This window comes from Zonotrichia albicollis, chromosome 16 (assembly GCF_047830755.1).
Source record: "Zonotrichia albicollis isolate bZonAlb1 chromosome 16, bZonAlb1.hap1, whole genome shotgun sequence".
Lineage (NCBI taxonomy): Eukaryota > Metazoa > Chordata > Aves > Passeriformes > Passerellidae > Zonotrichia > Zonotrichia albicollis.
The window spans coordinates 5,172,877-5,200,823 of record NC_133834.1 but is presented as its reverse complement, the minus strand read 5'-3'; the positions used below and the strand labels follow the sequence as shown (position 1 = coordinate 5,200,823).

General features: G+C 47.7%; 1 protein-coding gene across 2 annotated transcripts; it reads right to left on the bottom strand.

The window, feature by feature from the left end:
• Positions 1 to 19: 19 nt before the first annotated feature.
• INTS1 (integrator complex subunit 1) lies at positions 20 to 27,947 on the bottom strand. Of its 2 annotated transcripts, none has more exons than XM_005487384.4 (47): positions 27,726 to 27,947; positions 27,343 to 27,633; positions 26,581 to 26,777; positions 26,228 to 26,365; positions 25,464 to 25,623; positions 24,995 to 25,100; positions 24,542 to 24,728; positions 24,267 to 24,412; positions 23,830 to 23,971; positions 23,305 to 23,481; positions 22,948 to 23,056; positions 22,224 to 22,344; positions 21,506 to 21,583; positions 20,853 to 21,010; positions 19,585 to 19,681; positions 19,095 to 19,186; positions 18,713 to 18,773; positions 18,133 to 18,330; positions 17,733 to 17,862; positions 17,340 to 17,519; positions 17,099 to 17,248; positions 16,421 to 16,600; positions 16,135 to 16,239; positions 15,132 to 15,299; positions 14,715 to 14,826; positions 14,230 to 14,391; positions 13,354 to 13,500; positions 12,859 to 12,957; positions 12,360 to 12,484; positions 11,333 to 11,662; positions 10,588 to 10,747; positions 9,838 to 9,978; positions 9,279 to 9,453; positions 9,072 to 9,195; positions 8,426 to 8,544; positions 7,365 to 7,452; positions 6,536 to 6,762; positions 5,536 to 5,659; positions 4,928 to 5,061; positions 4,370 to 4,562; positions 3,988 to 4,115; positions 3,417 to 3,529; positions 2,748 to 2,861; positions 1,831 to 1,901; positions 1,236 to 1,327; positions 1,012 to 1,121; positions 20 to 629 (listed from the first exon to the last, which is right to left on the bottom strand). In XM_005487384.4, exons 1-47 carry the CDS (start codon positions 27,781 to 27,783, stop codon positions 514 to 516), a joined length of 6,633 nt encoding a protein of 2,210 aa, XP_005487441.2. In that variant the 5' UTR covers positions 27,784 to 27,947; the 3' UTR covers positions 20 to 513. The 2 variants fall into 2 exon arrangements, with proteins under 2 accessions (XP_005487441.2, XP_005487442.2); XM_005487385.4 differs by having other exon boundaries at positions 14,230 to 14,388.

Below are 27,947 nucleotides of genomic sequence, written 5' to 3'. Positions count from 1 at the left end.
GGAGCAGAGAAAGGCACAATGGAAACAAAGAGAATTTTAATCATAAAATAAAAAAAACCTACCCACCCCCAGAAACCAAAGTGGTCTCTCCCCCTGCACAAATCTGCATGTTCTCTCCAGCACAGAGAGTGCAGACACTTGAATTGCAAGGGCCATCACTCACTCCCTTCTGCTCTCGCAGCAGCTCTGCCTTCTTGGAGAGACAAAAAACCCCGAACAACAAACCAACAGCCACTGCCCCAAGACTCCAAGAAGGAAGTGGTCCCTGTTTGGCACGTTTAGGAGATTTTTCTCCCATAATAATGACATCTCAGCCAGGCAGATTGATCCTTGCCCTTTTCTGATCTTCAGTCAGCACCTTCTTCTTTTCCAGCACAGTCTGGCCTGCCACATCACCTCTTTGATCCTCCAGCACATGAGTTGCAATACACTGTTCTTCTTAAAGGGCTGTAATGCAGCTGATGAATCCATTAAACTAATTCCTCTGGAAGTGGAACTCCCAGAACCACATGTTCATATCATGGCCTCCATGTGCAGAATCTTCAAGGCCTCTGAGATCTGAGAGCTGGTGTCGATCTGGCCGTACATGCCCACCAGGAAGGCTCTGTGCAGCAGCACTGCTGCATGTTCTGGGAAAGGGAAAAGGAAAGGCAGAGTGAGGACTGGCCCCAGGGCTCCTTGTGCAAGAGCAATCCACCAGCAACCACTGGCTGAGCATTTGCAGCTGTCTGAGAAATTTCCCCTTTCATAATAATTTGGAATAATCTCCCCTCTAATGGCTCTGTGGGTTTGTGATCATGTGAGAGGTCACAACTCAGAGAAAACCATAAGGGAGCAAATCTACTTCAAGGAAGCTCCCCTTGTCTCTATGCCAAATCCCCCTTGTGAAGCTCAGCCCAAAGCTACTGCTGGTATTGACAGCCTTGTCTAAGCAACAGCAATCCATGGCAACTTCCCAGCTTTGACCCTTGTGAGGCAACCCTGCCCCAAAGGGGGCTGATCTCCAGGTACCTTGGCAAAGGAGGGTGTACTCAGGCAGGTTCCTCAGCGCTGTCTGCACCACCTCGAAGTCTCGGCTGCCCAGGCAGTACATGTAGGTGGGCAGGAAATCTGCAGCAATGCTGGGAGGGAAACATGACAGAGTCAGTATATGCATGTGGGCAGGAAATCCCCAGCAAACAGGGTCAGTGGAGCCCCAGCTCAGGCAGCACAGCCTCAGGTGCAGTGGTGCTCACCTGGGGTTGTTCTGGATGGAGCGCAGAGCCAGGCTGAAGGCCAGGTTTCGGCAGGAATCCTCTGATGAACTCATCAGCTTCTGCAGGTTTGTCTGAAAGATGGACAAATGTGGATCTCAGTGCCATTCAGGGACCACAAACTCCTCAGACTGGTATTACTCCCCTCCACACCAATCCAGCCCAACACAAATCCAGCAGGTACTGGCTGACCCCAGAAATCCCTCTTTGTAAGACAGATTATCCTGGTTTTGAATACTTTAAAGTACCCTTCTGTAATCTTATTTCATGTGGGACAGCTGAGTTTTCCCCAGTTTCCAGCTTATTCAACAGAGCTGTTCTGTTCTCTCCTTGCCCTGGGAAGAGGACAGAGGTTTAATTCTTCCTCTGACATACAGCAGATGATAGTAGAGGCAGTATGCAATGGAGGGAAATACTGTCTGCCCTCAGGAGGGCTAACTGAGGACACTTTTCTCCTAAGGTGCTGCAACAACAACCCAAGAAGCAGAGGAAGGGTAGTGCTTCAGCTGGTTGTGCAACAAAATCTGGTGAAAAACATCTCTTTCTTCCAGCTGCAGTTTGAGACACCAATACTCACAGCAAAAAAGGCAAGAATTTCTGGCCTCCGTCTGGACATCTCATCAATGTCTGTCAGCACCTCCAGGATGTCTGGGAGAAGACAGAGGTTTAAAAGGTGACTGAAATTCACTGATCCAGCAAAGAATCTTTTCTTTTTCCCCACAAAACAAATCTCCCAAGCCATCAAGTTTCCCCACTTGCACACAGAGGTAGTGTAATGAAGGCAGTTCTTCAGAAAGGAGGAGACCAGGGATGTGCCAGATCAACACATCCCAAGCTGCCCAGGCAGAAGGAATACAAGGAGTGAGAGGTTTCAGTTTCAGAACACCTTCTTCTGTAAATAAAGACCTTCAGAGTGTCTCTTTAAAAAATAGGGTCCAGGCAGGACATTTTTGTCCTATTCTACCTTGGAAGGAAAACTGTCACATATTAGGTATGAACACAGGACACTTGTAATTGCAGAAGACCTTTGGAGATTATTGTTCCCATATGCCAGATTAACATGGTTTTCTTCCATGAAGGCCATTTGGGGATTTCAAGCAAATTCTGCTTCTCATCAGTTTGGTATTTCATTCCTATCAGCACTTCAGACCTGGCTCGAACTGCAGCATTCCTTGATTTACTCATGCTATCTCCCAAAATGCTTGAAGATTTTGAAGAGCCTCAAAGGGGCCATCAAATGGCCCAGAAGGGCCAATCTCAAATGGCCTAGAAGGGCCACTGAAGTACTGCTGAGCTAAGTGATAACAGAATCATAGGAAGCCTCTGTCACAGAATCACAGGAGGCTATGGACAAGTTAATCCAAAAATGGAACAACATCCTAACTGCTGGTACAAGATTGAAACAGGAAGCCAGGCTGCTGCTGACAGATAAGTAACAAGGTTGACAAATGTCTGTATTTGCCCTGTGTCTTTGCACAGCAGGGCCTCACTCACCCTCCACTGTCTGGCCTCTGGAGAGCCTCTTCATGTATGGAGCCATTTCAGCTGGTGTGAGGGGAGTGAAGAGGGACACGCTGACCAGGGGGAGAGAGCCAGCAGCTGCTTCATCTGGGGGGAGAGAGAGAGCAGGGCACTCCTGACAGCCTGTGCACTGGCCAGGATTCCCCAGCAGTGCAGTGGTGTATCAGGAACCACCAGCAATGCTGAGATACAATTGTCTCACACTGCCTCTAATCTCACTGCACCTCCTGTAACCCCCTCAGCTGACACTGAGGAGGAAGCTTTGCAAGCTCTTTTAATGCTGAATAATTTTCTCCATGCAAGCTGTGCAAGCTGTCAACAGTGGAAGAATGGATGTACCCTTAGAGCCCCCCAACAGGTCAGTCCTTAAGTGTGGATTAAAAGGGCAAAATCCACAACCAGGAAACTCACACTTGTTAAGAGCTGTTCTGCTCCAGTAGTGATACCACCAGCAGGAAAACAAATTAACCCATCCCAAATACTGATTCCCAGCTGCTGAGCATACAAGTGTTATTCTCACTCTAAATACATTGAGCTGCTACAAGAACAAGCACAGTATACACCCCACAAAAAAAACACTTACTCCCCAAAACAGAGTGTAGGTTTACCAGCTGGAATAACTCTCCTCCCACCCAGACTCACCATCCTTCTCTTCATCAGAGCCCCTGTCCAAGATGCCACTCTTACTAGGCAGACTCAGCCCAGCCAGGAGGGACTTCAGCATTGCTAGGTCACTGTTGTCTGAGGACAGGTCACTGGGAAAAAAAAGCGGTGTGTTTGGCTTTCAGTAGCAATAATGGCAAGAGAACAGATATGCACACTGAAACAAAGAGCTTCTCAGAAGCAGAAACAATTCCTTTCTTCATAACTGGAACTCAAATGCATTTCCCCCACATATCTGTAGGTGGGACCCTGCAGCCACTGCTCTGGGGAAAGACTCTCCAGCTGCCTCTATGAAAGGTTGCAGGGCACTATAATACCTCAATATAACATTTAGGCCATAATGTGAGTTAAAGTCATTATGTGACTTCCTTGGGCTCAGTTTTCACCTATAAAGAAGAGATATGCTGCTCATTTCAGTGGTGACTTAAGGGAGCTAAGGGTAAAAAATGCCATATTAGCAGCTACTCTGTCACATCCTCTTGCTGTCTTGTGTCTGATTAGCTCCTGGCAATGTGACTGTGCATGGGCTAACAGGCATAAGGAAGCTTACTGGAGTGGATCCGAGTGTTTCTGCAGGAAGGAGACAGCTGCCTGGGCATTGCACGTGATGTACTTGTGGATAAACTGCACAAACTTGCTGATGAAGGCAGCCAGGTGCCGGGAGGATTTTCTGTAGTTCTGGGAAAGGATCAAAAAGGTGAGTTAACCAAAAAATAGCAATGCACTGCCCCATCCTGCACCTCTGGGTACCAGGGAGCAGTTTCTTGATCTGCTGCCTCCTCCTCAAGCTCTCCAAGGTACTTAATGCACTTTTTTGTTCTTAGGCATTTAGGAAGGCTTTCTCCTCAAAGAGAAACACCAAGGCTGGCCCTGTGTTACAGGAGCTTCCCCATCTAGTGGCCAGCAGCTGGCACAGGGAGGGATTTTCCTACCAGCAGCAGACGGATGAAGGACAGGAGACAGTCCCAGAGTGCCGCCTGGTGCTCGTTCTGGAACACCTGTGGTTGGAGCAGCTCCAGGATCCCCAGCACATGGATGAAGAAGGTCAAGTGGTTCTGCTGCCTGAATTCCTGGAAATTGAGGTGAACACGGCCGTGCAGCAGTGCTGCAATCATTGGCAAGTGCCTGAAACACCAAACAAGAAAACCTAGGCCTAGATCTTTCAAAGGTACATGTTACCTCAGTTCCTGGAAGGCAAAATCCCTTATCCTCTCTCAGTTCTTGTCTTGATCCCTGTATAAAAAGACTCAGCATGCCCCATTTCCCATCATACTCTGCTCCCTAGTCTCCAATTCCAAGATTATTTCCTGACAGACACAAAGTGTTGCCTCACTGTAAAAGATGTCACTTTGCTGCCTTTTCTCCTGACTTCTGTCCATGAAGGTGAACTCTGTCACCACCACTGTGACTGCTGCCAGTTTGTTCCCTTTCTAGGACAAGGGTGGATGCTTTTCAATAAGCCCCAGAGACACACATGGAGAGAGAGGTACCTGAGGAGGAGGATGGGATGAGCCACAGCCAGCTTCCTGCAGGCCATATTGGCATCCCACACGCGGCTTTCGGAGGACTTGGAGTCACTGGTGTCTGCGAGGAGGTTAATGAATCTGTGAACCAGGGCATCGAGCTGCAAGAGAAATAATGAGCAAACTGTTAAGAAGTTTAATGTACAAACCACCCCTGGCTCTCCAGCAGTGTTTCCCAATTCCTTTCCAGCTACACAGGGGGGTTAACAGAAATTATTTTCAGGTAGAATCTGTGAGCAGATGCAGTGTTCCAGCTGGCATGGGATCTGAAGTCCGCAGTCCCTACAGACATCAAAGCAGGATCAGATGCCTGCACACTTGTGCCTTACAGAAGCCTTTGGCATACAGAAGCTTGTGGAGCTTATACTATTTTATAGAAGGACACTGCAAAACAAACCACACCAGAACTCTGCTCTGGAGAGTGCAGGCACGGATGGGGTAACAGAAAAGCAAAATAAAGAAACCAAAATCACCCAGGAAGCTTTTGCCAGCCCTCACCTTCTAAACTGGGCATCAAGGTAGAATCCATTGTGCATACACAACTGGAAGGGGCCTTCCTATGCCTCTAACTTTACCTTGCAAGTGCTGCTGTCTCTGGCTCCTTCACTGGTAAGAAGCATGTCAGGCATAGGCACCAGGAGCTCAGGTAGTTGCAGGTATATCTGCAGCAGAAGGTCCTGGCAGCATTTCCCCACAGAGCTGAAGGAAAAAGGGAGAGGTCAGTCACTGGACACTACATTAGTTCAACCAGCAAACACCCAAGCCCCATCAGATTAGTAACACCACAGATCCATCCACAGTCTATAGGGATCCACCTGGAGGCCATTTGGAGTTAGAAAACTGCAGTTCAAAGGGCACAGGAGTAGAAAGCTCTGCTTACATCTCCAGTGCAGAGTTCTGCATGTGGTACTCACAGTCAGCCCCATCCCAATTGGAAAATAAGCCAGAACCACGACTATTCAGACTAACCAGCATGTTCTCTACACACCTGAAACCCCTGGAGATCCCTGGCATAGTCTGTACCAGGAGGCAGTAGGAAGAAACAGTCACTCAGAATCTTTCCTAATATCACCATAAGCAAGGTTGGAATTAGGTCAGTTCCTTTCACTGCCACAAAAACATCATCTTCCTGTTCTTTCCACAGTCTTAAAATAGCTGTTAGGAAATAATTTGGTCTCCATTCAGCTTTCAAAGCAAGTCAGAAGCAGGATGTATTACAAGCAGTGACTCAAGGGATGAGTAGACAAGAAATCCCACGTTAGGAACTAGTAATCAAAAATAACCACCGCCTTAAAGAATGAAAGAAAAAACCCCAATCATGTCAAAAATTTCATTCTGAAGTCCTAAAAGCAGAAGGCCCTTAAATTTCACTTTTGAAGTCAGCTTCCTGGGCTGAGTACCACTTAAAACCACTTGTTATTTCCCCAGACCTTGGGAGGATAGTGTGCATTTTCATACAGGCTCTGAAACGTGACATTCTTACTGAAGACATACTGGCAAGTCTCAGCATTACCTGCCTGCCTGTGCCCAAGAACTACAATTCCAGCAGACAATGCTCCTCATTTGCACCCTCACCTGCTTCCCCACTGCTGGATGCAGTTGGTCAAATATTCTGTTACTTTTTTGATGTTCTCAAGGTCTCCATGAGAACAACTGAGCAGCAATGGCAGTCGAGACTGGATGAGTGTGCAGGAGGCCTCGTCAGTGTTCTGGTATCTGGTCTCTGCTTCAGCCAGGATCAGCTCCACCATGCTGATCAGTTCTGATGCCTTCAGGTGGAGCACAAATTCCTCACGGCGCTTCTGTAATGCAAGAGAACACCCCAAATTATTCCACACCAAATCCCAAGATCCTTAGTTCCTTCTTGTCACACCTTCCCTGACTGGAATGGAACATCTCAGAACCAGACTTTAGAATAGTTCTGTATCTAGAGCTCTGAAAGAATCACAACCCCAAATAAAATCTCTTTACCCCTCCTCTACTTCTTCATTTACTTCCATCTCAGATGTGATGGGTCAGAAAGCATAATTCAGTCACCAAACCAAAGAAATTCTGTGGAGAAGAGACACAGCCTTCTTTTCTTTCTAAAATAGCAATTATCCCATGCTGAGTTTTAGCGTGCTTGCCACTCTCTTGTGCCTTTACCAGAAACTGTGGCAACTGCTGCAGGGGAAATGCCAAGTGGGCAAACTTTATGTGTTCCTATCAGCTTTCTGGACTCTAAACTGCCACTGTCACATGAACAGCAGAGCAACCAAATAATCAGCTGAGGTACAAGCAGCAAACTTGGCACACTGCACCTGAATCACTCCAGCCACCTCTTGGCCATGGAAAAATCAGGCACTGTGAAAACATTGCCTCTCACTCCATCCAGATAGGAATCTTGGAAGAGCTGAACCAATACCTGAGGAGTTCTCTGGTCCCTTCCCTGCCAGATCCGAGGAATGTGAATACAGGCCCACAAGAAATCCAAGGATGCAGTTGGGTCAAACCTGCCAGAAGACAAAAGAAGACAGATTTGCAATTAGAATCAACACAACCCTCAGGCAGCACACAAACACATGGAAGCATCACTAAACATGATGAGTGCTGTGAAGAAAGAAACATCTGCAAATGTAAAAATAGGACCTATTAAGTCCCAAGAAGGGGGTTGGTTCTGTTCCCAGATTATGACTAAATAATTGTGGCAGAAAGCACAGGGTACAGAACAGAACAAATGGCATTCAGCAAGTGTGGGGACTACATGGAGCCTTACACCAAGGACAGGAGCTGGTCATGAACACAAACAGTTGGTACAATCAGACCAATGACCTGACTGTCCCTATCACAGCAGTTACCTTGAACTGAGAAAGTAATTTAATTTTGAGCAAGAAATTAAGAAAAAATAATAAACTGAAATACTACCAGTTTTAGAAGTATTGCTGTTATTAGTTTTTAGCATGTCCTGGTCCATAACTGTAACAATACTACTACACTGGAACTTCAGTATTTTAAAGTTGTGTACAGAAGATCAGAGCTAGAGCTGCTGCAGAGATCAAAACTGGGAGGCTGATGTAATGAAAGGGTTAGAAAAAAGACTTGAAATGGAGTTTAGTACAACCAAAATATCCATCAGAGCCTGCCCAGGTACAGAGACAGCCTTCAGTTTGCTATCCAAGCCATCCTGCAAACCCTGTGTTCATAAACACTACTAACAAGGGCAATGCAAGATGGATTACCCACAATTAGCACTTCCTGTTTAGAACACAGCCAAATCTTTATGTGCTGCTTCCATCAAACAGTAGGTAATATTTACATCAAGGTACACAAATCAGCAGGACTAAAATCTGCATCCTTCTCACAAAGTCTATTTCTGGCTGACTTATATCTCCTGGCAGTCACATCATGAACATGGCAGGTCTTGTTCTCTCTCAGACAGACAGAGTTGCCCAACTCAATCCCTTGGCTAGGCCAAACAAGACTCACCTCTGCTCCCTGTTCCTGCCAAGCAGAAGCCTGATGCACTGGTGCAGTGTGGTCCAACTGGACTGGTGAGTGAGGAGAGCCAGGAGGTATGGGCGGAAGGAGGGCACCTGGGACCCTGCCTGCAAGCACAGAGAGAGGAGGAGATGCAATGAACAGGTCCTGGTAGCAGGGTGGCTGTAGGACATGCCATGTGTATTGCAGAAGGATGATAATCCAGGAGGGCAGACAACACAGACAGCATGAGGATTTAGGGCAGCACTTTCTAGAGAACATAGTATCAGGTGTGAAATTCAGTTTCAGCATTAACTTTGGCATGGCACTTTGGGCAAGCTATTGATCTGTCTGCAACAATACCAATGAAAACACAGCTGGCTGGGTTGTTATGGGACTGTGCTGTGTCTGCAAAGCACTGTGAAGTCCTTCAAAGAACATAACTGAGGAAATATAAAGCTAAAAGAAAACATAAGCCCTGCACTGACAAATGTGAGCCTTGCACACAACTGTCCTAATCAGCCTGTACTGCTTTGGAACTCCTACAGTAACCTGTGGAAAAACATAAAAACAGCCCTTGCCCTGTTTCCAGGTGCAGGTCAGTACCCCAGAAAGTTGTTTCAGCACAGCAGTCCCTCTGCCCAGCAACTCTTACTTTGCTCCAGGAGAACAGTAGCTTCTGCTGCAGATCAGGGCAGCTGCTGATGACCTCTGGGTCCAACATCTCCAGCCAGTCATTGAGAAGGCCAGAGGCAGGCCCTGGCCAAGCTGATTCAGCACTGTGGACAAAGCAAGGCCAGTGTCACTGGTGATACCATGCAGCCAGACCTACCTGGGAATTCCCATCAGTGCCTTGGCTCACCTGCAACTCTCTACCTCCTTCTTTACTGGGGTTTCTTCCTTGTCCTGGAGCAACAAGGAGCACACCACAGCAATTGGTTTCATGGCAGGACACTTGGTCTCAACAGAAGCTGAGAAGAGGACAGTCAGGAGCTCCTCCAGGTATGGAGAGTGGGTTTCAATCAGACCTTGAAGGACTAGCAGAGGGAGAAAGATGCCACTCATTAACTTCAGAATGTGGTGAAAGGTATGGAACCTTGCAAGTATTATTCCTGATATCCAGAAATAATCCAAGAGGAGGAGGGAAGCCATTTTTATCTGGATAGGAGGCTTCCATTTCTTTTTGTTAGTGGAAACCAACAGTTTGCTCAGATACTTAATCCAAGCCCCAGATCACAGTTTATAAACCCACATACAGTGGGGGAAAGGAGGTGATACAAGACAGGGCCAAGCTTAGATCAGTTCACATTTTCTGATCCAGGAGACGGCACATTCCCACAGCCTGCACGCTAGGCACTGCCTTGCTGGGCTGGAAGTTCAAACTGATGCTACAAAGAAGGAGAGCACAAGGACATCCATACCTTTGCTGATGAGCTCTGGCTCCACATTACACTTCTCTCCTGATTTCAGGGTTGCAATGATGGCACAGACCGTGGAGCTGATCAAGTCCGGGTCACGACGGAAAGAAAGAGCTTCTGTGAGATGCAGGAATCCACCTCTAACTGTAACAAAATCACAGCACTGGCATCACAGGCACAAGGCAGCCCCCACATCAGACTTCCCTCCCACAGATTCCCCATGTGGCTCCAGGGCACAACCACTCAAACATAAAATACATTCTACTGCCACTAATGGCCACCACAAGCCTTGACAGCTCTCCTGCATGTTACAGGGACATGTGGCCAAGAAGCTCTGTAACCACAAACCCATTTCCATGCCCAAACTCTTGGTTAGACTCCTGCTCCCAAGGGATGGCAGATGATAAACAACTCTATAAGTCATGATGTGACCTAGTTCCAGAGGCATTCCTGCATGCTCACCTACCAAAACTACAATTCACACAGAATTCCTGGCCTGAGAAATTGTAAGTTTACCCTGAGAGATCTGCTGTGCTTTGTGAGACGCTACCAGGTGTCTACTGCAAGCCCCCAGAGCTAAGGCAGGGTTCACAGTCTCAAAGAGTTTCTGCAGCATAATGTGTTATTTTTCTAACTACTTAGGACACCTGTCTAAAAGGCTGCCCATGACACTTCCTGCTCCAGGTGCAGTTTTGTCTCTTTCTTGTCCCACCTCATCCCCTCTGAGTCCCATAAGCTGCCCAGTGCCAGTACCATCACTAATCCTGTGCCTTGAGGAGTATTGCACAGCAAAGGCTTTCAGCTGAGCTCGCAGGGGACCATCTTCCACAGCAGGGTTCTCCAGCCACTGCAGCATCTGCATGAGCACTTTGAAGAAGAGCGAGGAGAAAGCAGTGTCCTGTGGCATGGCACGCTGGGAAGAAATTCTTTACAGTTAGGGTGGTGAGGCATTGGCAGAAATTGCCCAGAGGTTCTGGACTCCCCATCCCTGGAAGTGTTCAAAGCCAGGTAGGATGGGCTTGGAGCAACCTGGTCTAGTGAAAGGTCCTTCTGCTCTTGGCAGAGGAATTGGGGCTAGGTGATCTTTAAGGTCCCTTCCAACCCAAACCATTTTATCACTCTATGAATTAGACTTCAGCTCTCAAACTGTCTGCAAATGCCCTGGTTTGCAAGACATGTCCAACACTACAGAGCAGCACGACTACATATCCCAAAACCAGCAGAGACCTACAGCTGTAAATCCAAAAAACAGTTACCAGGCTGGGTAAGGTGCACCAACTCTGCAGGTAATCTCAGCAATGCCAGCCTAATGCCACCAGCCTGCATCCACCTGCCCATGGCCAGGCAACCTGAGCTGAGCATTACAAAGTGTGCACACAGCAGAGCACATGCCCGGCAGATTTCCCATTTCTCCCTCACCCCTCTGTATGAAATGCTCATAAACAGATTCCCCATTTCTCCCCCACTCCTCTGTATGAAATGCTCCCAAGGCACTCACGTGGTACTGGTAGAGCTGGCGCATGAGCGGGCAGGAGATGAAGTGGTGGCGGTGCATGGCCATGGCCAGGGCGCCGCCGTGCGCGGAGTTGAGCAGCGCAGCCACGGCCTGCAGCAGCCGTGCTGTGACCCCGCTGGCCGTGACTCCACTGGCTGTGACCCCACTGGATGTGACCCCACTGCTGGTGGCCCCACTGGCTGTGACCCCGCTCTCTGGCACGGCCCCTTGGCGGATGTGGGCCAGCTCCTGCCCCAGTGACTGCTGCAGTGCCAGGGCCAGCGGCCGCAGGCTGGAGTTCTGCCACCGTGGGTCAGGGGTCAGTGGGAAAAGCTGGGGAGATACAACAGGGAGTACATTTATGAAAGACAATGAAAGGATTGCTGTACCATCAACATCCTGAGGCTGAGGAGTGATTTACCTTGTACAGTTATACTGACTGTAGGCTAACAGGAACCTTCTGATACAGCTTTTTCTATATTCTAGTGCTTGGCACATGAACATAAGCAGCATCTCTGCAACCCCAACACGATTATCCACACTGACACTGCAGGGGAATCCTACTACCCAAACACCAACAACTGACTTGGCCAATTAATTCCCTGTAGGCTCCTTCTGGAGTCAATGGAGGGAGGGAAGCTCTGTAAGCAGACAAGCCAGAGTACAAATGCTGTTTGCACACAGCTTTGCTGCCAGGGCCCTGTGAGCATTTCACAAATCCTGCATCCACTGCTGAGAGGAAAGGCACTATGCACAGAACAAACAAGGTGCTGAGACAACAACATGCTAGTAGGTACTGACAGTACCAGGCATGATCAAAAGCCACATCACGTTCCAACTACAAGAGAAAATTCCTGCCAGTATCAACTCCACCAGGCTGTAATGGCACAGCCTCATTGCATCAGGGTTTCCAGATTTATTGCCTGCAAACACTGCAGGATAAGGAGTCACAAGATGCAAGTCTAAGAGAAATGGATTTTGTAAAGCTGCTGCAGGGAAGCAGCTACTCAGCTGGAGGTTATGACAGTACCTGCAGCAAGATGCCTGCCAGATCATCTTCTGGGCCCAGCACACGGACCTGGCTCAAGGCCCGGATCCGACTCTGACTTTGGGAGTTTTCAGGACTGGATTTTGACCTTGCAGTCTCAGCGCTGTCTGCAAGAGGAATAAAAGGAAAGAAAGGAAAATGCTGTTATGGTAGATAGCATCTGGAGCCCCAACACAAGATCACCTTCAGCTTCACAGTCTCTAACTACTGAGGAATTCAGCAGCTTTTCTCTTCATTCCAAGCAAGACCTACTTTTCTATATGACTCAGAAAAACTCACTGTAATAAACTCCAAAAATACTGGAATTTCTTTCATTGCCAGAAGCAAAAAATCACTAGCAAAGGACTGGTGTCTAACTGTAGCTTGCTGGTTCATTACAACACGCTTGCTTTTTAAGACATCTCTGCCTGTTCCTCTCAACAGCGACAAAGGAGGGAAGTTTGGAAGAAGACTTTGACATTTAGGCAATCCTGGGCAGTACCTCGGCGGGCTGGTAAGGAGGCAGTAAGCAGGGAGTGGAAAGTCTGGCCTCCTGTTGCTCCTCTCTCATGTTGAACCTCCACAAGATGAGCCATGTAGTCTGAAAAAAAGGAGGAAATAAGAGCACATCATCATCTTGCCCTCTTCATTCAAGCAGGACAGAATTGGCTGTTTGTACAGCCCCCACAGACAAGAGAATCTGCTGTTCCCATAGACTTTGTAAAGATGATGCCTTGAAAGCTTTGTTTCCTTTACCAAGTACCTTCCAAAGTACTTTTTGACTCTGTACATTCCAATGCAAAAAAATCCTCCTCTATTTTGGGAAATACAGCCAAGGGCCACCCAGGTGTTGACAGTGACAACAAGCTGCCAAAGCAGCCTGTGCACAAAGTTTGCTGAACTAGCTTGGATTTTTCCAAGGAAGTCACAGGAGATACTCATGGAAACAGTTCAAGAAAAAGTTAAATGCCTAGTCAGCCTCCTCTGCAACTCTTACTTTTGTCCATGATGTTCTGCTCCAGCGTCTGTGGGTCATGAGATACTGCCTGATCCAGGTACTGCAGAAGTTTGCTCATGCTGGAAACTGGGATTCCAAAGGACTGAACAAAGAGAAGCAGCTGCTGTGGTTCCAGGTCCTGCAGGGCTGCAAGAGACAAACACTGAGTCCTCAGACCTCTGAACTGTCCATGGAGGGTCATCTTCATTACCTATCTTTATGCTTTTGTCTGTGACACATTAATGACAGAGCTGCAGAGAGCCTAAAGCCAGAAGTCTGACAGCTGCCTACTGTATTTTCTTTCCTCTGCAAATCATTGCTGCCTTATTGCATCTTCCAGTTAATTCACTCACTGGCTAATCTGATCTTCTGTTTAATTTTATTAGAAGTTCAGTAATGCAATCATTCGTATTAAAAAATAACTTCCACCCTATCTCTTGATGGCTGCAGGCAGGAATTATTGAATAATTCAATCACTGGCTATAGACAGCTGTCATTTAATTAGTAAAATGGGATGAAAGCTCTGAATACCAAGAAGAAAGAGAGCACTGATGAGTGGTATGAGGACCAGAGAAACCAGAGGTTTAGCTTATATCCTTTAGGCACAGCTTTCCACAGTGCTGTGCCTATTGTCTGATGATTGCATAGCTTGAATTGAATTGTTGTAAAAGAGATGGGACTTCAATTCAGAGTCTCCCATTCCTTTAAAATACACAGAAAGGGGAATATCCATTCAGACTCACTCCCCTCCTTTAAAAGCAACATGGCTACATCCAAAGGCATCCAAACAGGATGGCTGGGCACACTTGAGCAAGGAAGCCTCTCCCTTTCCTTTCAGCAGGGTTTGAAACACCAACAGACACGGCCCAGGCTCACCTGCATCCACGAGCCGCGGGACCTCGGAGCGGATCATGCGCAGCTTCAGCCAGTCCGGGAGCAGCAGGGCCTCCTCAGAGGTGTCAACCAGGAAAGCAGTAGGGAGGGGCTTTTTCTCAGGGAACCATATATCCAGTAAGGTGTAAAAATCACCATCCCCTGCTTAAGAGTGGATAAGAAATTATTTCCCATGTTCACAAGCACCTAGAATGCCCTGCTCCTCTCTGTCAATACACCAGAACACACCATTGTTTTGGCATTTCCTGCTGTCTGCAGAAAGCAAAAAGAAAAATAAATAAGCCTGCAAATCCTTCACTCTTTGCAGCAATATTCTGATAAATCTTACAACTACAAACATGTACTGCAAGGGTCAAGCCTGTGAATAGGATTAACACCAGTCTGACCTTTTTGGAGACAGCAGATAGAGAAAAGCCATCCTGTATTGACCATTACCCCCAAAAAAACCCTGAGCATACTTCACTGACCTTGAGGTGGCCCCAGTGTCAGGAGAATGACCATGGCATGGACCACAAGGATGTGCATGGTGGCTGTTTCCCCACTAGTCCAGCGAAGGAACACCTGGTCCTGGGACTCTGACTAGAAAAAGGAAGGATAAGACAGGATGAGCAAAGGTGGGGAGAGAAAGGAGAACATGAGAATGGACAAATTTACTCAGACCATGGTTCCCAACATCCCCAACAGTGGAGATACTTTAAGAAAAATTAAAAAGGCATTTTACAAACACACAGGCTTGGCTCTGATACTATGTCACAATCCAATTATTTTCAGATCAGGGAATTCTTGCGCTGGACTTGGTTTATTCAAATTGAGTAACCCATTAAGAGCTTCTGTTAACCTGCCCAGTGCCTGTGAGCTGCTGGGGCAGGGCAGGAGGCACTCACCCAGCTGTACACCTCCTCGCCCTCCTTGCTCTGCCGCATGCGCTTGATGTAGCGCGAGAAGATGGAGAGCAGAGCCACGAGCACTGCATCTGACTCAGCACTGTAGGACAGCTTGGAGAACAGGTGGGACATGATGGTGGAGCGCTCCACGATCAGTCGGGCGATGTCCTGCAGGGAGAAAACATCCAGGAGGTGTTTACTGCAAAGCACAGCCAGGCCCCACTGCTTCACTGCAATGTGTTCTCCATTCCCATCATCAGCCCCGTACACACCACTCTGGAGATCAGCTTGTGGAGTCAGGAACTGACACAGAAGGGAAAAAGCTGGTGCTTTGCATGCATCTTACAGTGCCCCAGTGGAGCACAGATGCTTTCTGATGCACCCCATTACAAAATAAGCCTTTACATAGCTTTACTCTGAAGAAAAAGATCTTCTGACACTTATCATTCGAACTCTCCCATGTATCCAAACAGAGGCAATATCAGCACATGAGTGTTAAATGTAACAAAAAAAAGTACCCAGGGAGAAAAAAGAAAAAAAAAAATCATGATTAAAAAAATATCACCAAAAGCTTTTTTAAAAAGAACAAAACTCACAAAAAAATCAACCCAGAAATCTAGTTTTGGTTATAGGGGAGTACATATCCCACCACTGAAGTTCCTGACTTCCCATTCTCTCCCCAAACACATATGACTGCAGGTTTGGCACCTGCTTATTTATGAAACACTGCCAGGTGGTGGGATTTCCATCAAAACACTACCCACTCTTGCATTCCCCATTCCAGCTGATGGAATATATAGCTACAGTGGAGGCTATTGCTCTGATTACCATTTCATTATATAAACTAAAGACACAGGTTTGCCTTTCAACCCATACACAGACACAAACATGCAGTTATTGGAGTAACACACTCCCCAGAACTCATCCTGGTGGTACAGCAAGTCCCATACCTACCCCTGTCCTGGAACATGCCATGTGTCCCCCACACAATCCCTCCTCTCACCAGAGCAAGGTCGTTGTGCTGTCCCTGCTCCTCCACTGGGGCGTGCTGGGAGAGGTACACCAGGTAAGCACTGATGGTCTGAGGATCTGTCTCCATGTGGATCGCCTGGAACGAGAATTGTTTTCATTAGAAATCAGGATTTAATGAAAACAAGCATAAGCAAAATTCTTCTGCAAGCACATAAACATGCCAATATCGCAGCCAGATCCAATTTGTTTAGATCTGTTTCAGCACTAGTAGAAAAAGAACAAGCCTGACACTCCTCCCTTCAGCTGCTTGCACCTACCTGCTGCAAGGCCAGAGCTGTCGTGGCTCTCACACTGTCAAACAGTGGCAGCCTTGGGAGGTCTCTCAGCAGCCACTGATATCCCTGCAGCAGCTCAGAATCACCAGAGTCCTCTTCCATGGGGTGATCCTTCTCCTCCCCATCCCGCATTCCTCCTTCCGACAGCACCAAGGACAGGCCCTGCACAAGACACACAATACTGCTGTTGCACTTGAAGCCACAGCTGGACTGCTAGGTTCATACTAGTGAATGAAACAGAAACATGCTTCAAACACCACAGAACGATCCAAATACAGCACACAACAGGTTTCATCTCATATAATGTGTTTTCTTGACAGATACCCTGCTTGAAGTTTCAGTCTGAGCACCAGGCACTCACTCACAAACAACAGCCTCTGCCAACTACTCCACATGGCACACAGTCTCCTGAGCCCACACCTGAACTCCACAGGAAACATAAAATTCAGCTCTATCTTCAGTACAACTTAGCTGTTGAACAATAACTTCTGAGCAGCAGGGAGCAGAAGTGTATTTGATGGGGTTTGGAGACTGAGACAAGTCACTGAAGAAGGATGACATGGAACAATTTCACTGTGCTGGCTCTGGACTCAAGATAACCTAGGGCTCTGCCCTGGGGTTTAGATAGACCCCAGTCAAGATGATTTCCATTCTGCTCACCTTCATGGCCAGGACCCTGGAAGCCACCTGGGAGGAGCTCAGGCGCCGCAGGAAGTAGTCAAGCACCTCACAGGTTGTCTGTTCATCTGCTTTGGGTCCCAACAGCAAGTCTTGCAAACGTCCAAGCAACTGCCTTTGTTTCTGTTGTCTCTGTGGAGTGATAAGTTGGTCTGTCCAGTGAAATCAAATCTGGGATGCACAGAAAGTAGCTAACAGAAGGGATCCCCAAGAGAATGCTCACCTGGCGTTTCTTGGCGCGCTGGTCCTTACTCTCACCCTCCTCTTCTTCTTCACCTGAGGTTGATTCATCAGCAGCATCATGAAGCAGGAACTCACAAAGACATTGCACAGGCAGGACATCCAAGGAGCCCTCACTGGACTGAACCAGGTCTGCCAGCCATGGCATTGACTGTGATGAGGCCTGGGAAGGATGAGAGTAACAAGGTCAGCAGAACATAGATCATAGATCAGATAGAACATAGATCATAGAACACAGAACATAGATCAGAGCAGCACACTGATCATTTAATTCCTGAGCAGCAAACCGCCTTCCCCTGAATCTCACTCAGCTTCCTTTTGCCCCTCACTCTGCTCAAGGTTCAGAGGCAAGGGATCCAGTCCCATCACAGCCCACCTGTCTCTGGATGATGTTGAGCAGAAAGTCAGGATGGCGACTGCGACACAGAAGGTGGCCCAGGCGAAGAGACTGGTTCAGGCTTTTCACCTGCTCCAGGACATGTGGTGGAGGTCTGCGAGGGGGGCCCCTGCCACAGAAACAGCAAGTTACAGGCTGGCAGACCTCCACTCTGATGTGAGCAGGATGAGTCAGTTCTGTAGTGCATGAGGGGTTTATAGGAAGGTGGCAGGCAGGTTGGAACCAGATGATCTTCCAACCAAAACCATTCTGTGATCCCATGGGCTACCACACCACAGGGTTCTTCCCCACATCATGCACCCTGTGGAGGAGCAGGGTTCCCTGCTAGTGCTGTTAACTAGGATTTCATAAAGGTACTAGAATGCAGAAGGCTACTTACTGAGGGTCCAGACTTGTCAGCTGGGACAGCAAGAGGCTGCTGCTCTCTGTAATTGTTTGTTTTGTGGATGCAGCTGCCAGATGACCCTCAAATGCAAGAATCTCCTGTTTTTCTCTCTGGGAGATTTGAAGTTCACGATTAATCATCTCTGTGCGCGTCTCCTCATCCGTCAAGGTACATTGAGGATAGGAATAATTACTGAGAAAAAAGAGTTTGAGAAAGGAAATGGTTATCTTGTTCTATTCAAAATTCATGAACCACAGTCAGAAAGAACACAGGACCTCAGCTCTGATAGACAACATAGAAAAAACCAAGTAGTTTCTCAGTGGAGCCAGGAGACAGAGACCTTCTCAGCAAGGCACAGCAGTCATTCCCCTCCCTTTTTTTCTCAGTTTTATTCCCTTGCTTATAATATTTTTGTCAAGGGAAGGCTTTTTTCTCACTCCAACTGCAGTGTTGATGCCAGTTTATTTTACACAAGTCCCACTGGAAAGGAAGGAGTTGCATGGCACAAACTTAATTCAGAAATGTGTGTTTTCAGTGGTCTGTTTGACATACATAGGGATTTAACCATACTAACTTGGTCATGACCATTTCCATGAGCATCTTTAGAGAGGGGTACTCCTCCCAGGCAGCCAGACCTGCAGCAGAGAACAACAATAAGGAATACAGGAAAAAATAGAGCCTTTAAATATACTCTAACACATAGCAAGGTGGGGAAACACAAGCTCACTTGAGAACAGCTCATAACACTCAGAGCACAAACAAGGCAACTCCAGCCACATGCTGGCCCAAATCCTACCTGCACACATTTTTCACCCACAGGGGATACACAGTTATTTAAGTGCAGTTACCTCACCAACCCAGCACAGGCCTTGCACACAAGCAACAAGACTTCTGAAGAAATTATCTTGGCCAATTTTTGCAGCAGAACTGGCATCCTGAGAAATGTCCAAACTCACCAATATTTTCAGGATTGAATGCAGCCACTACTAGCAGGAGAGGCCAGGCTTTCCAGTAGAGAGTAGAAATAGCTAGATTTGGAGGCTGGTACCTGCAAAAGCCACCAACAGAAATAAGTGGTCAAGTTTGATTCCTTAGCCCATCTCAAGTCTGCTTTTCCCCTTAATCATGCACTGTTTAGATTCAGTCATGCCAGTTCAGTGCTTTTCCCAACAAAGAGACACCCACACCCACACAAAAATCCTTCCAGCTCAGCTGAAGATTTCTAGGGCAGAAAGTCAGTGCTTGCAGACCAAAGTACATTCCATGACTCAGGTCTTGATTGCTCTAGAGAAATACCCACCTTAACATGACCCTGAAAATCCTTGTCATTTTGTTATTACAAATTTTAATACAGAAAAGCATCTTAAAATCTGTGTGCTGGAAATGTTAGTCACAAGGTGAAAGTGAGCTAGATCACAGCAAGACTATCTGTGTGATAAGTCTTACCCCGGAGGTAGCTGGATATTCTCTGGATGGTGATAAGTGCACAGATTTAAGACTGCATCGATCAGCTGGATTCTTTCTACCCTCAGGACCTCAACATCTGGAGGAGAAGAAAAGACTGAACAAGTTATTGACCTGTCTACCTGCCTGAAAGTCCTTCAAGAAAAGCAGCACAGTGTAAAAAAATTTTACTTCAAGCAACTATGTTATTGTGGGCTTGCTCTTGTGATATTACAAAAACTAAAAATCAACATTTAAAGAGCAACAACACTTAAAAAATCCTATAAGTCAATATATAAGGATATGGAGCTTTTCAGCAGCAATCTGGTTTAAATTCTTAAGGGTACTTTTTTTCCCAAATGCATCCAATATGATACTTGTAACTTTTTCAGAACTTGGATACACTCCTTCAGGTAAGCAACAAATATGCTCAGAACTTCTGGGGCTCAGAAGAACTAGAAATGAATTTCAACTTTGTTGCAAGTTTTCAGATTCACTCTAATTCTGAGGTTTCCAGTATATGAAATGGTGCAGGATTCAAAATCCTATATGAGAGGCAGGAAACATACTGAACAGCAACAAAGCAAGCAAAGTCTAGATCCTTCCACAAGCACTGAGCAGTCCAAGATCACTTTTTGTCATTAACCAGTCAGCACTAAGAGCATGTAAGATGCTTTAGAATCAAACTCAGACAACACCCTCAATTCTGCCACAAACACATACAGCTGAATGGATGTATTTACCAGCAATGCAGGAATTTAGACAAATGCTAAATGAATTCATAAAAGGAGTAAGAGTAAAGATTGCTTTTGTAACTGCTATTTTGCAAGTGTCCCAATAATGGACTTGAGAAGAGCATACAATTGGTTAATTAATTTAACTTCCAATCCTTCCATTTTTGCATAGCCTACAAATTTCATTTTACAGTACGTACAAAGGACTAAATTGAATTTTAAAATGCTGACTCAAAACTCTGGGTGGTTGTTCACATTCCTTCATTCTCCACACAACCAATAATTTCCCAAACACTCCACGATACAAAATTAGCAACAGAGAGAAACAGTAAGAAAAAATAAGAAGCTCCTCTAGTGAGAAAGCAACAGCAGCACAGCTGGCTTTGAGCCAAATGTTTAGCCATCACGACTAAAATATGCTTTAAGTGATGCAAAGGCTCTTTGGTAGGTGGTAGGAGCTGTCTCAGCCCTGGGTGGCAATAGAAGGACGTGGAGACAGAAGCCAGCTCTTGCTGGTGGGAGTCTGTGCAGCCTCACCATCTGCTTGCACAGCTGCAGCCCTCTTCACCAAGTGGTCGGCGAGCTCCATGGCATCAGCAGGGCCCAGGGGCAGGTCCCGCGACAGCCCGATTACCAGGATGCGCATCAGCGTGTCCTCCAGGATGGGCACCTCCGAGCACAGCCGCAGGAAGAAGCTGCAGGGGACACCAGACATCAATCACCGTGCACAGAAACCTCCTGGAACCCTCCAGGGACCTTACAACGTATCTGAGCAGAAGATACATCATAGCTTCTTTCCCCTATCTCCAAAAGCAACTATTTGAAACAAATTATTATCTGAGTATCACTTGAAGTTCCTTGCACCTCTATGCTCCAGCCTCCTAGAGTCTGAGCTCCCTCACCTCACCCCAGTTACCCACACACTGCGGGGCTGCTCTCCTTACAACTACAGTGTCAAGATACAGAACAGCTTGGCACAGGGAACAGGAATGAAGGAGGAAGAGGAACAGATGGAGAGTGGAACAACACCCCCCCAGTTTTATGGCAGTGTAACAGATGAAGAAAATCTGAGCACAGTTCCAAGCCTTTCCAACACAGAGCTATATAAGGATCACCAGAAAACACCCATTCCTCTGCCTCCAGCTAGAGCAGCTCCCCCTGCACCCACCACAGGAAGGGCACGCACTCACTTGCGGTCACTCTCGGGGGGCCAGTTGTCCCATTTGTAGTAGGTTTCTGGCTGCTCTGTGAAGAGCACCTTGTGGAGGCTGTAGAGATGAAGAGCACAGTAAACACCATCTGTGAGGCTTAAGAACACATACAACAGTCCAGTCTCCCTCAAGTCCTGCTAAAGCTTCCCAACCTGCACATGAAGGAGCCCTCTCAGATAAGTGAGTCTAGCAACAGTAACAACATGATTCAGAACAGAGAGGACTATGCAATCCACATGGGCTCTGGGCTTTTATACTTTCAGTAACCTGTCTTGCTTACTAAAAATTCTGGCTTGAACTGCCTCAGTAATGCCTTGTGTCAAGACCCCAGGATACCACCTGTCCTCCAGAAGACAGAACTATCTGTGGAGCCCTCAGCTACAGAGCTTTAAAAAGGATGTCAAATAAAAAAAAAACAACAGGGAGTCCACAGGGAATCTGTTTGATCAGATAGCTAAAAATCCCCTACTGAGTGGACCCAAATATAAATCAGAAATATTTTCCATTATCATATATTTCTGAATGCATCTAAAGGAGTTTCAGAGAAGGAGACAGTACCTGCTAAAACTGTTTCTGCTCCCTGTCTGAAAATGGGAGAGAAATCTAACCAAACCCTGGTGTATACCTGGCTTTTCATAATATATCAGTGCTAGGGAAGGGACTGGTTATGCACAGACATGAGCAGGCTGACTCTCACCAGTGCACATAGTCCTTTGGAGCCAGCTTGCTGATAGATGGAACAACTGTATGCAGCCACCAGACAGCATCACGCTGGATAGCAGCAATCTGGTTCTGGAAAGAGCGCAGCACTTCCAGGTCTGAAAAACATTCAGGGCACAAAATACACACATGGGCCTCATCAGAAGTGTGGTAGTTTCAAGACAGTAAACAGGACTCTGAGGCATCAACAGTAAATCACAGAATGGTTTGAGTTGGAAGGAACCTTAAAGATCATCTTGTTCCAATTCCTGCACCACAGGCAGGGACACCTTCCCCTAGAAAAGGGGACCCAGAGGAGTGTATGAGAAGGACTTGAGTCCCCCAGCTCTGGCAGAATATGTTCTTTGCTTTCTGCAGTAAAACCCCCAACACAAAGCACAAATGGATTAGTTTGGTGAGAAGAAGGCACGTGGGCCGTCACATCAGTGCCACACCAAAGGTTTGTGTTCCCAGCCCCTTAATCCTTACAGCTTCCCCTTCAGGCCTGAGGCCCCTCCACCCACAGCTCCCCCTCCCCAGCCTCTCAGCCACTGCTTCCATAGATCCAAGAAGCACCTGGCCATGCAAGTGCCACATCCCCAATCTCTGTCAGCCCCAGGATGGCAGCAAGCTCCCAACCCTAGCTGATGTTCTCCCAACACCAGGGACAGATATCCACTAAAATGCTCATCCTCAGAGAGACCCTAGTTTCTTCTGCTTACTCTTTTTCTCTCCTTTGTCCCAAGCAATTCCAGCCTCCTTCACCTGGGCTGTGATGCCAAGCATCATGGAGACAGCTAGCAGGTCGGTTATATGAATGACAAACCGCTCCTTAAAATAGAAAAGAAAAAAAAGGAGTTGAATAGCAACAGCCAGAGCTGCCTTCTGGAAGTGTTTTGTCATCAAAAAGGATGAACATGGATGTTTGGAAATGAGATATAGGAGTGCTGCTATGAGACACACAAATAGTGACTCACTCACACACCAAAGAGCAAAAGGAAGAATGGCCAGGAAAGCAGACACAGGAGAGCTCAGGGCATCTCTGGCACATCCAGCAGCACAAGGGTGGGGAATGGTACCTTGAACTCCATCTCTGCATACAGGGCCTCCTTCCTTTCCTGCATGAGACCCAGGCAGAAGGCCTGGAAGTTGATCTCATGCTTTGTCTGCTTGATGATCTCTCTCAGCAGAGCCCGTGACGCTCGCAGGTAATCGTCCTTGGTGGTCAGCAGGTCCTGGAACACCATGGCCAGGTACTGGGGCCACACAGAGAGAAAACGTTCAGTGCACTGTAATGGGTCTGCATCCACAAGATGAAGAGACACAAGAGACACAAAGAAACCATGCTGGAGGTATCCTGCCTTTCAGACCCCTGGGGACCTGTAATAATGTTTCTCTCATGAAACTGCATTATCACCCAAAATGTGGGAGTTAAAAAATGCCCATTTATGTTTATTCCTAGCAAGAATAATTATATAATTTCAAAATAGTATGATACAGATCAGACAGCTGTCTGTGAACAGATTCATCTGGGCCTCAAAACAACTGTATCTGTCAGGTGGGGTTCTGGGGTAACCATCAGTTATCCAACACACTACACCTACCTTTGGAGCTTGCTCTGAGCTGTGCTGAAGCACAGTATACAGGATCTGCATGTTGTTGGGATTTCTTGCATTAGATAGTTCATTGAAAATCACAAACTTAATGGTGGTGCCCAGGTTATCCCTGTGTGCATTCAGCAGCTCCCTGCAAAGGAAGACCAGGGACACCTGAATTGACATTTCATTGCAGCTGGACACATTCTTTTCATTTCTCCTTGAAGTATTTAGCACACAAAAGTGAAAAGGATGGAACAGCACATATCAAAGGACAATATCAAAGGACTACTGAAAGAATTCTAGGACAATGAAATTCATTTAAATGAGCACAAGACACTCTGTGCCCCAAGCTGGTATTTAAAACCAGAGACATTGAGACTGTCAAGTCCCTGGGCATGTCTCCCACAGTGCTTTCCCTTCCTGTCACAGACCCAGTCACTCACCTGACACACAGCATGTAGTGGTTGAGAAGGACTTTTGGCTTGAGACGAATTTTGATCAGGTTGGAGATAACTTCCATGTCCTCTGAGCTGTGGGTGTTACAGTTCATACACACTGACATCAGCAAGTCCTGAGCTGGCTTGGTCAACTGCAGAAAAAGAGCAGAAAGACTCCAACCACTCACCATTACAGCCCAGAAATGTAACTGGAGTACAGCAAGCAGCCTTCCTGGCTGGATTGCAGACCAGGGCTCTGCTCCAGCAGCTCCTCTCCTCACCTTTGGGTTCTGCAGCCACATCTCCAGCCTCTGCACAGCCATCTGGCGCACCTCTTTGTAGCCACAGGTGGCTGTCAGCAGGCGCAGGAGGTTCCTGGAGACGTTGTCCATGGGCTGCCGCCGGTTCAGCTGGTCCCGGAGCATGTCCAGCACATATTCCTCCACACTCTCTGCAAGGTCTTCATACCTGGGCCACACAAATTGAACTTTGCTCATTTTCACAAAAGACAGTCCAGAGATCAGCGCTCTTTCTTGTTTGTGGTATGACTCGCAAACCAAGAAAATCCTCTCTTTTCTCTTGGCACCAGTTTTATCTTTACCAACATCCCCCAGCAGATGCCACAGGAGCACAGAGAAGCAGCTTCCTGCCCCAGCTCTGCAGGTGGGTGAGCACAGACACATCTACAGACACACCTGCACACAACTGTGTCAGGAGAGGAAGAGGCACTGTACCTGGGCATGAGCTGGCCCGCCTGCTCTGGGCTCATTTTCTCCTCTGCAATCAGCAGTTCGCTCTGGCTGTCCTCCTCCTCTGTCATGGAAGGGTGTGGGCTACTCCCTAAGAGAGACCAGGACACAGCACACCCCATGAGAAACTCCTCTCCTCAGAGGTCAATCATTGGACATGGCACACAACTCCTCTCTAGAGATCAATCACTTGTGCTCTGGTTTGTTCAGCTTCTTTCAGGGATCCCTTTCAGCAGGACCACAGCTTCTCACACTGCATTCCATATAAGCCTATTTTTAACTACCCTCAAACATCCCCTGGGCATGAGAGAGACCCAAAAAGGAGAAAAGCAATGCCTGGAACTCAAAGCCGGGTCTGTATGACTCCATCTAAACTATTCTCACAAGTCAATAAGCACTGCAGGCTCCATCCTCTCCCTAAACCTTTGCTCCTGGCTCCCAAACATCTTCTTACCAGCACTAAGGTCCCCTCCACTACGTCCAACTTCTCCATGCAAGAGCATGGTCTTAGGAGGCATCTTGGTGTTAAAAGCTGTCTGGATGTTATCCACAAATGTCTTGCAGTGAGGGCTGTCCACCCAGATGCGCTCCCCAAGGGAGTCCTCGATGTACACCTGCAGCAGGGAGCACAACCCATTTCCATGGGGTTAATTAAGGAGTATTTGTGAGTTTTTATGGATTTCTAATATACACAGTAGGAAACTAACATAACCAGTGCATGGATGAAAACCAGACCAGATTATCATAAAAGAACAAAAATTTATACCACCACATCCCAAGCTCTACTGGGCACCTTCTGAAGAAACACTCTACAACAACTTCTGCCATCAAAATATACAAGCTGGTCAGCTCAGCCTTTTCAAGTTAAAGGGCTGTTTTAATCCCTACACACCAAAGAGAAAGCAAGGAGTCTCTGCAACACTTACATCAATACAGACTCTCAAAGATATCTCAGAAAAGAGCAGGGTTAAGGCAACAGAAGGCAATGGAGGCTACGTTCCAGAAACTCATGGAGATTTTTCTTTACAAGGATGGGTCCAGACTCCAATTTCAGCCTCCTCCAGCTGCATTCCCACAGTGGACAAGAGAACACTAGCCACTCTCTTCCCTGCATCTGTTAATAAAGCCCATGATGCTCTCCTACTCCAACACATCCACATTTCCCAAATCAGTCTGCCCATCACTGCCTCAGTCCAGAAGCCCCCTCAGCTCACCAACCTTGACAAAGATCTCTGGCCAGTTCTCATCCTCTTCATAGGCTGCCATGAGAAGGTTGCACGCCAAGACAGACACAAGACTGTTCCCTTTGGCTTTGAAATTGATGGAGGCATCTCTTCGGAGTAGGCTGCACAGTGCCTGGAATAACATCCACAAAAAATAAAATTATAAACAAGTCATCTATTGAGAAAGCATGCAGAGAAGCTGCAGAAAGAAAAATACAAATTGCAGCAGCTTGCCACAGAGCTCTGGTATTTACAAAGCCATGCAGACCATGCTCTGGCCTGAGAGAAAGTGCAACTGTGCTGACAGTTTGAGAGGAATGCTCAGTCAGTGACTTTGTGAGTCCTCACCTCGATAACCCCTTCAGTGGCAAATATGTTGGGTTTGATTTTTGCCAGGTACATGAGGCTCAGGTAGAGAGTGGTGTCAGGTTTGGCTCTGTTCATCTTCAGCTGCTTCACAGCTCCACACAGCACCCCCTCAATGCGGTCATCGTTGCCTTCTGCCTCTGCTGCCTCAATCTCATCCAGCAGCACCGTGGGGACAACTGCAACCACCAACACACAGGCATCAGCATTTACCCTCATGCCAAATGACCACCCTGAGGTGCTGCAGGGACAGCAAAGCACAGACCAGCTCACTTTTAGCCTCTGCAACAGTTTTTCCCTACTCAATTGCCATTAAAAGTTGTATTTCACAACTGATAATACTCCTTCATTGTTTTTACATGCTAGCACACTCCTCTGTAAATGTGTCCAATATCAGAAATGGATACATTTGGACAATTGAAATGGACAATTCAAAGGCATCATCCAGACCCAGAGTTTGCTAAAGAAGTATGTGAATAAGATACCACAATCTAGACTTTGAGATCTTCTCAAGAGAGTATTTTGCATACAGCTGCTAAACAGCTGTTAGACAGAATGAACACAACCCAATGCCAACAGAAGAGAAAACCTTGACTTCAGCCCGATATCCAGGGAAGGAAACCCTCGAGCACAGCACATAATTGCATTGTGGGCTTCCAGAACGACTCCTGGGATAAGACTCTAGAGCAAGGAGAAGTTTCCCCGAGGTTTCCGTGTGACAGCAGGAGCGCAGCGAGGCCTCACCTTCGATGGGGATGACAGACGGCTCCTTGATGGAGGGCGAGATGGCTCTTTTCTCCGCCACGGCCGCCTCTGCCAGGCGTCCCAGGGCGCTGAGTGGCGGCGTGGAGGAGAGCTTGGGCCGCTTGGTGAGCCCGGGCAGCCCCGCCGGGCCCGCCAAGGCGGCGGCCGCGTCCCGCTTGCGCTCCGAGGGCAGCCCGGGCGGCGCCGGCTTCAGCAGCGTCACGGCGGCCTTGCCCTCGCCGCTCTGCCCCTTGGAGCCCAGCGCGATGAAATCTCCGGGCGGCGGGTGAGCTGCGAGGGGAGAGACAGCGACAGTGAGGGACAGCGACAGGGAGGGACAGCGACAGGGAGGGACAGCGCCCGGCCGGCCCCGCGGGACTCACCGGAGGGCTTGGGCACGGCGCTGGGCCGCCGCACGGCCGCCGCCTTCGGCCGGTTCATGGCGCCGCCGAACACCGGCTCAGCACCGGACCGAGAGACAGCGGGGACGGACAGACAGACACCGGGCACCGACAGCCGGGACCGACCGAAGGCTGCGGCCGCACGGAACCGGAACCGCCGCCGCAGCGGCACCACCCGGCCCGGCCCACCCGGCCGGGCAGCGC

Coding starts and splice junctions, on each gene's coding strand:
- INTS1 (XM_005487384.4), bottom strand. CDS start 27,783: ATGAACCGGCCGAAGGCGGCGGCCGTGCGGCGGCCCAGCGCCGTGCCC. Junction 23,972..24,266: donor CACTACATGCTGTGTGTCAG/GTGAGTGACTGG, acceptor CTTCCTTTGCAG/GGAGCTGCTGAATGCACACA. Junction 22,345..22,947: donor GGACAAAGGAGAGAAAAAGA/GTAAGCAGAAGA, acceptor AATGTTTTTCAG/ACCTGGAAGTGCTGCGCTCT.